We start from the raw sequence: 11,313 nt of genomic DNA, 5'->3' as shown, positions 1-11,313 counted from the left end.
CTATTTTCTGGCATAAACCTTGATCTTAATGCTCATAAAACAACAAAGAAAGACTATACTTGGAGAAAATGGATATATACAAAGAGGATCACTGTCATTTAGCTACATGAGGCATTGGGAGGGGATCAGTGCGGAGAGGGGTGCGGTTGGCGGGGCACTCCTCCTTGGCGGTCCATGGAAAGTACAGTGTGAAAAAGAGAGGGCGCCATAGCGAAGGTGAAGTGGGCACCATCCGGTTTTAAAGGAGAGGGCTCTAGCAAGAAATGTCTCGCTATGGTGGGAAACCGAGTGAGAAGGGGAGGGTTTTTGTGGGATCGTGTGTTGAAGATAACATGGCAGATAGTCCGGACAACTATATTTGTCCCCCACATATATAGTGGATTTGGGGAGCCCACTAGGCACCCCTTTAGTGTCGAAACACGCCCAGACGTATGAAGAAGAAATGAGATTCGACCTTTGGGACAACCTTAACCATTTGTTTGATTCATTTACATGCATGGTAGCCCGTAGCAACGCACGAGCGTTCTACTAGTGAGCATAAAGCTAGGGTGAATTCCATTTATTCTTTCCAAATAGGATTGATTTACCATCTCCGAGCGTGAAGTTAGCCAGTCCTTCAAAGGCCCTGTACAATATAACAACATCTCTCCACCAAAAATATTACTTCGGCCACCCGCAAAAAGAAAAATTATTACTTCGGCCAAGTAAACCAACATGGATCACAACTGCTTAGATAAACTCTAGCAGAGCCATCATATGGCACTGATCGGCATAATAACTGCTAATCTAGTGATATTGAGACAAAATGACACTCTAACATAGTCGCCATGTGGGTACCGATCGACATAATTTATGGAGCTCGCTCCTTAAACGACCTTGTAGCCTCCATATTTGAACGCCGGGAGGTCAATATGAAGCTCGCTCCTTAAACAACCGTTAGTGCGGGAGAGAAGTTTCAGCTTCTCCTGCCTCGTGCCACGTCCGGGTTTGAAGTGTGGCACCGTCCATACATGCATATCCGTGTCCCGATTAATCACTAGGAGTGGGGCAATGTGACCTGTAACCACCAAGCCATTAATGGCAGCCACCGCTTCCCTCGATTCCCAAGGCGGTCATTCGGATGGCCACACGACTTCATCCCTGGCTATAAATGCCCGACGTGCCCATCCCCCAAGCCCTAGCCGCCACCCCTCATCTCCCATCTCCTTCTCCTCGCCTCCCCCCTATCAACTCCTCCTCTCTTAGGGATAATGGTGTCACATTGAAATGCAACCTATTGGCTGAACGGGCCAGCAGAGCGGAATGTCCCTTCGTAGATGCCTTGCAACTACGGGGCTAACACTCCCCAACCATGGCGGTCGTCGGCTCCTCCTGTTGTGGCGGCGATAAACCCAATGCATTCCGTGGCGTTGGCAACGACCACGGGGGGAGACTGCCCCCTCGTCTAGGTGAAGGAGGAGGAGGAGGAGGACGCCGTCCCCGTCGGCCCAACCGGCCCCTCGTCCGGGTGAACGACGCCGCCCCCATTGCGGCCCAACCGAAGCCCAAGGTCTCGATCAACTACGTGCTCGAGCTCACCACCCTCCAAGCTCACAACGAGGCATGGATCATCCGGCAGTATGGCCCACACACACCGACTAGGAGGAAATTGGTAGCTTGCGGTTACCGCTCGTGAGTCCGACCCCTACGCTTGGATGGAGGATATCTCGTCCACGGAGGAGGAGGAAGATGTCGATGGCAGTCATGGGGCGCTGACCACCTAGTAGTGTAGATCGTATATGTAGCAATGTCGCTCGAATAATGACATTGCTTAGGTTGAAAAATGCCGTTAAACAACATTTGTAGTTGCTAATTAAATAAGCAGATTTTGACCACTATTATAGTTTTTATTAATGTACCATGTTGAAACATGCATTTAATTGCTATGTCTAATTTAAGCTTAAATTGTCATTGCTTTTTATGAAGACAACGACAAAAAAAAAAGATCAAATAAATGAAAAGATCTGAAGGCCGCATTATGGTGACTCTGTGTTTGCCCACACCTGCCACGACCTCTATGTGACGGATGACGATCACCCAATGACGACTCTGCTAGAGTTGCTCTTACCTTTTTTTTTTGTGAATAGAGTTGCTCTTACCATTGCAACACTCGTAACAAAACTGAGTCTTCCTTTGCGTTTGGTCATCTTTTTGTTGATGGATGTGGTAAAATGTAAATATAATAAGAACCTAGCTAATTTCTCATACCGCAAAAAAAGGAGAGAAGGATATCCGATGCGAGATGCCACTGCCATGCATTGCCATTGAATGATCACGTGAATGCATTGCTCTCCATGCCCATGCGTGTCACGCGCCCACGACTCTCAAAACTACATCTCGCATCATAGTTCGTGCTCTCATGAAAAGAAAAGAGAAGATAAGATCCGGATAACATAATGCATGGACGCAGAGCACAACGTTTCTCAGAGTTCACGACGATCAGGTCAGATGCTATATATGCACGCGACGTGTCCGTCGGGACGCTGCTTCTGTGGATGAGGACGACGAAGTTTCGATACACGTAATCACATGCATTAATGCATATATACAGTACGTATGTGTACTAGTCCTAACTACTCTAATAGCCCGCGCTCCATGCATGTCTCATGCAAGCACTAAACTTCATACACAAGTACGTAATCGTACTGCCGCGTCCATCAAAAACGGATCTGGCATCACATCACATGCATTAACGGGTACTCTCCTCGATCAGGTTAATTCCGTTGACGATGGGAGAACACGTGTCTGCGGCTCATGCATGGCGAGCTGCCACGTCGAACTGGACTGTAGTCAGAACCCCTATATAAAGAGGGGATCAGGGCCTGTTTACTCCACCACACAACTGCACAACCAGCACCAAGAGAAATAATGAGAAAGATGATGAGCACCATGGCCCTTACGCTCGGCGCGGCTGTCTTCCTCGCCTTCGCCGCGGCGACCGCGCAGGCCCAGAGGTGCGGCGAGCAGGGCAGCAACATGGAGTGCCCCAACAACCTCTGCTGCAGCCAGTACGGGTACTGCGGCATGGGCGGCGACTACTGCGGCAAGGGCTGCCAGAACGGCGCCTGCTGGACCAGCAAGCGCTGCGGCAGCCAGGCCGGCGGGGCGACGTGTCCCAACAACCACTGCTGCAGCCAGTACGGGCACTGCGGCTTCGGAGCCGAGTACTGCGGCGCCGGCTGCCAGGGCGGCCCCTGCCGCGCCGACATCAAGTGCGGCAGCCAGTCCGGCGGCAAGCTATGCCCGAACAACCTCTGCTGCAGCCAGTGGGGATTCTGCGGCCTAGGTTCCGAGTTCTGCGGCGGTGGCTGCCAGAGCGGTGCTTGCAGCACCGACAAGCCGTGCGGCAAGGACGCCGGCGGCAGGGTTTGCACTAACAACTACTGTTGTAGCAAGTGGGGATCCTGTGGCATCGGCCCGGGCTATTGCGGTGCAGGCTGCCAGAGCGGCGGCTGTGACGCTGTCTTTGCCGGCGCCATCACCGCCAACTCCACTCTTCTGGCAGAATGATGATCGACCTTCCTATGGCAGTATTGCAACGACGAATAATCCGTGGCAGTTTCATTGCCACGTACGGTTTCCCTTCACTTACTTTTAGCATTAGCTAGTACTTAATAATTCTCTAGCTTGCAATGTGACATGCAGGTTACTGCAGCAGAAACAAAATATTGCTGTGGTACATGCATGGGAATATTGCAGTGAGAAAGTACTGTGTGGCAATATAGGGTGTACTATTGTTGCCGCAAATTTAGTTTTCTTGTTATGACCTGTTGTCAGGATGCATGCATCGCTGTTGTAATGTTGGAGTACTTCGTGATTTCGTTGCAATATATTACCATGAGCATCACATCATTACTCCCTTTGCTCAGTGAAAGTAAAAGTGTAGTCTTGCATAAGTATTGTTAAGGCATCTCCAACACCGACCCGCAAATCTCCCGCAACGGTCCGGACCGTGGAAGCCATCCGACGCGGGCCTGCATCGGTCCGTGGCGCGGTTCGGACGCGATTTCTCCCGCAAACTGGAGACAAAAGTGGGGGAGGTTTGTGGGAGTCCGGACCGATCCCAAGCCCGTTTCTGACCGCCCTGGCCCACCAAAAACCCATCACCCTCTCTCGTGTTTTAGGTCAGCGCCGCTCCTGATCGTCAGCGCCCGCATTCATGCCCGCCCAGAGCGAACGCGACCAGTCACTGGCGCCGGCATTGAAGCGGGGTGCCGGTCGAGAGAGCGCCGCCCGCGCCACTTCCCAGTGCAAGCGACTGCCGCACGTTCAAACGACACGACGGCCGCCCGTCCGTCCGTCTGCCGCCCGTATTGATGGCACGCGGTTGCCGAGGCGTCTCCTCCGACGCTACTCGTCCGTTCAACTACCGCCCGCCGGTGCTATATAAACCACTGCCCCGGCCATAGCCACAGTCAACCCACCACTCCCCGCCATAGATCCCCCCGCGGCCAAAACTCTCTTGGACAGGCTTACGTTGGAGTAGAAGAAGGCCATGGCCGCCATTGCTGCCGACTGGCAGGCCAGCAGCCAGCCAGAGGACGTGCAAATGGAGGACGCCTCCGATGACGAGCCAGCGCCACCCTCCTCTTTTTCCGCGGCACCCTCCTCCTCCGCTCCACCCTCGCCGGTGTATTGCACCATGACCATCGGCGAGGCCTGTACCCATCATATGGACATGGTGCGGGAGTAGCAGTTCCAGGAGGCGCAGGCCGACGCCAACTACAACCACAACCTCCTCCAGGAGCATCTGCAGGCGGAGGAGCAGGTCACCGCTGGCAGGGCGGTCGCGCCGGACGCGGACCTGGCGGAGTAGGAGGCGCTGCAAGGAGTATACTTGAAAACCATAAATATACATATGGATTAGTTTATAAAAGTACGTTCCCAGTATGTACTTCTTTCACTACTAATAAATCGAATTTTGATTCCTCGTCACAACCATAGTTTTTAAATAGTGGCACCCTGCTCAAACAACTATAGCGCGGCCATAGCGGGGCTATAGGTCGCTATTTTGTAATCTTATTGAACAATCACACATGAATACTATTTAGTGACACCTTGCTCAAACCTCTATAGCTGGCTATTTAAAACTTTGATTACAACCGGTTTCATGAAAACCGGCAGAAAAAATGCCCCTAAGTGCGGCAGTTTTCCGAAATGTGCGGGCTGAAAAAATAACGAGCAGAAAAATAAGTAGGAAACTAACTAAAATACCTTTTTAGCCGGTTTAGGAAGATCCGACTGCACGACGGGGATTGGCATCATGGCAATGACAGTGTACCCCATTGCCACTTCCAGCGTTAGCACCTTCCTCTTTGAGAATGGCGACCCGTTAGCGTTCTTCCCTGTAATATCAGCTTCTCTGTTGAAATTTATTCAATTATTATTCTCGGGGATGTTTTAGGAGAAATTGTTAGCATCACCATGATCTTTCATGTACACGCAGTACACTATGATGATTGGGGTTGTCCTTACACAGTGGGCTACCTCGGTGGCCCTGCGATTGCCGGTGATGAAGCAAACCATTGCCTCCTTCATCCTTGCAATGCAGCGAGGAGGTACATTGCAGAGAGGTGCCACCGTCTGGGCACGACGAGGAGAGGTGACGGGTTGATCCAGAGCATGGGATAAAACGAGGCCAGGTTCAATTAATATTTACTCAAGGCATCTGATGATGGATTCATATAGAAATGTGATGACTTAGTGGCGGAGCTAAGGCCAAATCTTTGAAGGGGAAAGGGCTGAGGGTGGGCAAAATTACGAGGTTTGGGTTGTTTTACCGCACTTATGGCCCAAATACTAAAGAGTATTAGGAGATTTCTTCATGGGCTGGGGTGGTGGGTGGCCAAGGTTGACCCCATGAAGCTCCGCCACTGTGACAACCCAAAGAAGTCATGGAGGGGATCTCCTATTCCTCGACCTACGAGGGGAGTAGCGAGTGTTAGAAGGAAGAGAGAAGTTTGGTGGAATAGTTCGTTGTATTGCTCGAAGTATGCGAGGAAGAACCCGACAGCGTGACGAAGACCGGCGCGGACGGTGGCGTTCCCGCGCCTAGGAAGGAGGCGCGACACATACCACGTAGAAGTCGACGCGCGGGGACGGCGAAGTGGACCGCGCGCCGCGACGCTACGACCCGAAGGGGCGATGCGGCGACAGCGCGTTGGTCGGGGCGACGGCGGGGAAGACCTCTGGGCGGTTGCAGGGACCGCGTGCCACGCTTGTTATGGCCCAACGGGGCGACGCAGCGCCAGCGCGAGGGTCAATGCAGCCTCGGGGACGGCCTGGAGCGGACGACCTCAGGGCGGCGGTCGACTGCGGGCCGCGGCACTACGGCCCGAAAGGGCGACGCATCGGTAGCGCGCGGGTCGGTGCAGCCGCGGGGAGAACCACGGGATGGCGGCATGGACCGCGTGTCACGCTCGCTACGGCCCGACGGAGCGACGCAGCGGCAGCGCGAGGGTCGGTGCAGCCACGAGAACGTTCTGGAGCGGACGACATCGGGATGATGGTAGACCGTGGACCGCGGTACTACGGTCCGAAGAGGCGACGCAGCGGCAGCACGCGGATCGATACAGCCGGGGAAAACCCATGGTGCGACGACGCTGCGGTCCGAAGGGACAACGCAGCGGCAGCCACTGCTCAATTGGAGAAGAAGCACGTATACTGTATACCAGACGATTTTCACTGGATCTCCTAGAGGATGCACCACATGCAAACACCTGCATGCACGGGCACAAGCCTCCATGATTGGATCGGTGGATCTGCGTGGGCAACTGAGCAGCAGACCATGCGCGCATGCGAGCGAACGTCCGCGTGGGAGCGGCCAGAGGCCACTCCGTTGCCGGACGACGGGCTAGCGCAAGAGGCTGCGAGCGGCCGCCGCAGTAGCCGATCTCGGTGGATGCATGCCGGGCCGGAACGACGCGCGTATGTACGCGGGAGTTCCAGAGTAGCCGCGTGCTAGCGTGTAGTCATTGTCAAGGTTGAAGCAGATGCGTGCAAAAGATCGACAGACGATGGGTGACTCAAACCGATCTTAGATCGAAAAACCAAAAAGAAACACCGGTCAAAACGATTGGCGACGGACAAAAAAATCCGGATCAAGCGATCGGGAAAAAAGACTCTCTAGGGCAGCTGGTAAACACGACTGGCGGACGAACCCTAGGTACGGGCGGCGCGACCCCCGGCGGCGGTCATGAAGGCCGACCGCCCCGGGGGCGGCGCGCGGAGCGGAAACGACGACGGCTAGGGTTTGGATCGAGATTAGGCTGATACCATGTTAGAAAGAAGAGAGAGGTTTGATGGAATAGTTCGTTGTATTGCTTGAGGCTCGTGAGCATATATATAGGAGTACATAATTATCTTGAAGTATAAGGCAAGGTAGAATAATATCCTACACTATCCTAACTTTCCTAATAATCACTATACTCAACAGCGAGGAAATGCGCACCCTTCCTCCTGCAATCATGATTTTTTCCTTGCCCAACTAGGACAACGAGCGCTACTGGGCTTTCCTAAGAGCATCTCCAACAGCCACGCTACGTGCGGCGCGCTAAAAACCCATTTGCAGCGTGAGGATCGCCTGTTTTAGCGCGGCTCGGTGCGCTTGCTCCAGCAGCCGCTGTAAATTTTAGCGTTTGCGAGCCGCTCCAGCAGGCGCGCTAAAACCGCAGCGCGCGTGAGCAGCTGGCGCTTGCCATATGGAGTTTTGGAGATGATGATGTTTGAAACATGAAAACAAAAACATAAACCCAAACAAGTTCATGACATAAAATTTCAAATTCATGCCCACAACATCATCCAACCAAGTTCAAAATCCGAAGTTCATGACAAAGTTCACACAAACGAATGGCACTTCATGCCTCATCCTCATCTTCGTACTCCTCTTCCTCCGATTCATCTTCCTCATCCGAAGACGATTCTTCCTTCTCCTCTTCATTTTGAAGCACTGCATCGTCATCGGGAGCTCGGATGGTGTTGGCAAGATCGTCAACGGAAGGTGTGTGATGAGGCACACCGGAAGGCATTCCGCCCAGAGGTGCTCCCATACCTCCCATGAGAGACGCAAAGCTCATGCCTCTCATGGTAACTCCGAAGCCACCCATGCCTCTCATGGCCTCCACGGTAGCTCCGAAACCACCCATACCACTCATGCCGCCCATGGTAGCTCTGAAGCCACCAATGCCACTGCCTCCCATGCCGCCAATGCCACCGCCTCCCATGCTGAACACTTTATGCCGCGCGCGCGGTAATTGCGCCTCCGCTGGAGCTAGTTTACCTATTGCGCGCGCGCTAAAAACCACTAATTTGTGGCGCGGCGCTTATATAGCGCGGCTGTTGGAGATGCTCTAATATATTTATATTGGTTTTCAACGTTTCTTTGTTGCAAAAATGAGGTTTTTTGATATTTTTTTAGATTTCCGCCCGCTTTCTATTAAAATCTTTCTAAAATAAAAAATTGTTCACAAAATTCAAAAACATTCATGAATTCAAAAAAAATATGTTCATGAATTTTAGATATTGTTCCAATTTTTTTTAATGTTTGCTGATTCAAAAAATGTTTGTGAATTTTAAAAAAATTGTTCCAATATTTCAAAAAATGTTCGCCGATTCAAAAATGTTTGTGATATAAAAAATTGTGACATTATATGACATCAATTTGTTGTGGTAAAAATTTGAAAAACATGAAACTTGGCATGGTTCCCTCATATATGACATCAATTTGTTGTTGTAAATTTGAGAATGTTTCACAAAAGTTTTAACATACACTGCTTAGAAACCGGACTATTTCCGAGGAACAATATTCGTTCCATTTTTAATATTATTTACTAAGTATACATCTGCAAAAATGGCAACTATGTATGCGTACTGTGACGAATATTGTTTTCACATGCATCATCAGGTTATTAAAGCATATTGCATCAAGGATTTGGTTGAAATTACAATACCAAAATAATATCATTAAATATACAATAAATATTTTTGTAATATCTAATTAATTAATATTGTAGTTGTTAATATTTTTTACTAAAAATGTTGTCATACTTTACACTGTTTGACTTCAGACAAAATTCATACGCTTTCTAATCAAGCACAGAGTCAGTAGAATATTTTATTTGCTGCGGGTGTGATTTGTTAAAATTTGGTTTATTGTAATTTATTTCCATTCTCAGGATATATTTTTACATTATTAGTTACAAACTTATTCATGTACACATGCTAACTGTGTACGCATTCTGTAGCGAATATTATTTTCACATCTAATCTAAAACATCATCGGGACATTAAAGAAAAACTAAATTACCACAAACAAATAACATATATACTCAGCCTCATATGTACTAGTACATATCATAAGTCCACAAACAATACACAGCCACTATGATATATAAGGCAACAACATAAATATATTATATACAAGAAAAAAATGTAATCGGCCATAAAATCTGATCGAACCAATGTGTCACTCTTTCTTGAGGATCCTGATCCCCTTCCAGCGAGACTCCATGCACCTGGAGTCATGGTTCTGCGCGTACACACCAAACTTGAAGTAATGTGAGTCGCCACCACGGCCATGGACGTGCAGCTTCTGCTTGCCGTCGATGTACACAGTCACCGTCGACGCCTTGACGTCGTGGACCACGTTAAGCCGGAACCATCTGTCATAGATGTCGTCTTCCACGACCTGGCGGTCGTAGTACCGCAGCCCACCGTTGTAGACGTGCAGCATGAGGGTGGTGGCTGTCTCGCCGGCGCCGAACACCTGCATGATGGACACCCCGGTCGTGCCTGAGGGGACGTAGCCGTGGCCCTCAAACTGCCACACGCCAGAGCTGTAGTCGTATCCCTGCAGGTAGAAGAATAGCAGAAGCAACCAATAAGATCTCTGATTATATATACCCAAATACTACTTCGTCCCATAATATAATATGGGACGGAGTGAGCACATGTTAAGTAGAAGTAGTAATAGCTGACACGTACTGCCATCCTGATCTCAGTTCTTGGGCTCGTATGGCTCTGGCGGGCATGGGGTTTGTCGGAGGAGAGCACCCACAGCTTCCGCACGGTGCCATCAAAACTGTACCGGGCGCCGGTTGCCTCGTCAAACGGCCGCTGCAGGGCGAAGTTGCGCTCGTCGAGCCTCACCGCCGTGAACCCGGCCGTCGGGTCAGTGGTTTTGGGTGCCCGGGCGCCCCTCGCCGCAGCGCATGACGACGACGCCAAGAAGATGAGCAGAGACACACTAATCCAAGAGAGAGCGTGAGGAGCCATGTGTGTGTGCGTGCGTTATTCTACACGTGTAGCCGTGTAGGTAGATGGCTTGTGATGAACTGCAACTAACCAAGCTCCCTGCGGAATATATAGTGTTCCTGCAAGCGTAAATAATATTTTCCTGATGCCGCTAAAGAGGACTTGCCGGACTAAGTGACCATTAATTAATTAGTGTAGTACTACTACTAATATATTCTTGATGTTTACACTTAGAGGACTTGGCGGACTAAGTGATCATCATTAATTAATAATTAGTGTAACGTATACCGTCCACTTCAGTACGCTATAGTGTACTCCTACAAGGTAAGATTGGCGGCTCCGCTGCTTTGCTAACTTGATTTGATTTGTTTTGTTTTGTTAGGCCTGGATTCGACTAGGTGGAGCTGTTTTCTGTATATATGTTGTGAGTGACGATGTTACACTTTGTTGGGTGCTCCGTTGTGTGCTCGTTTCCGAGCCTTGGAGTTATATCCCCAGCTGAATCTGATCGCCAATGCCAAAAGTAAACTTACGGAACACTATCTCAAAAAAATGCGTAAACAGTTGCACTGAGATGATTTGTCCGGACTAACTTGTCATTGATTAAGTAGTGTAACGCATGATCCACTTTTGTGAGCTATGTATATAGTGTTTTTGCTATGATTTTTTTTAATAAGTCTTGATTTGACTAAGTGAAGTTTGTTTTCCACTGAAATGCACATGCATCTGTTACCCTTGCAAACATGATCTACAGCAGGGCAATCCAGTTCCTCCCTACCTATTCATCATAACTGCGGACATCCTTCAACAACTCATAATCCAGAAACAAAACCCAAATAATGTTTGCCACCCGCTCTATCACCATCTACCACATGTGACCCTACAATACTACGCCGCCACGTTGATCATTGCCAAAGCTTCTAATTCGTCTGCACAACATCTAAAAAGAATTCTTGAAGACTTCTCCTAGCCACGGGTCTATCAATCAACTTTCAAAAAACGAATTTCATCCCAATGCATGTT

General features: G+C 49.8%; 2 protein-coding genes across 2 annotated transcripts; one reads left to right on the top strand and one right to left on the bottom strand.

The window, feature by feature from the left end:
- Nucleotides 1–2,872: 2,872 nt before the first annotated feature.
- On the top strand, nt 2,873–3,894 carry LOC109776208 (uncharacterized). Its single transcript, XM_020334861.3, has one exon. It carries the CDS (start codon nt 2,908–2,910, stop codon nt 3,547–3,549), a length of 642 nt encoding a protein of 213 aa, XP_020190450.1. The 5' UTR covers nt 2,873–2,907; the 3' UTR covers nt 3,550–3,894.
- A 5,542-nt stretch (nt 3,895–9,436) lies between these two features.
- LOC109769291 (citrate-binding protein-like) lies at nt 9,437–10,311 on the bottom strand. Its single transcript, XM_020328045.2, has 2 exons — nt 10,021–10,311; nt 9,437–9,886 (listed from the first exon to the last, which is right to left on the bottom strand). Exons 1-2 carry the CDS (start codon nt 10,309–10,311, stop codon nt 9,503–9,505), a joined length of 675 nt encoding a protein of 224 aa, XP_020183634.1. The 3' UTR covers nt 9,437–9,502.
- Between the last annotated feature and the right edge of the window lie 1,002 nt (nt 10,312–11,313).

Source organism: Aegilops tauschii, chromosome 1, assembly GCF_002575655.3.
Source record: "Aegilops tauschii subsp. strangulata cultivar AL8/78 chromosome 1, Aet v6.0, whole genome shotgun sequence".
Lineage (NCBI taxonomy): Eukaryota > Viridiplantae > Streptophyta > Magnoliopsida > Poales > Poaceae > Aegilops > Aegilops tauschii.
Note: the sequence above shows the minus strand (reverse complement) of the source record. Positions and strands in the feature narration are given on the sequence as shown.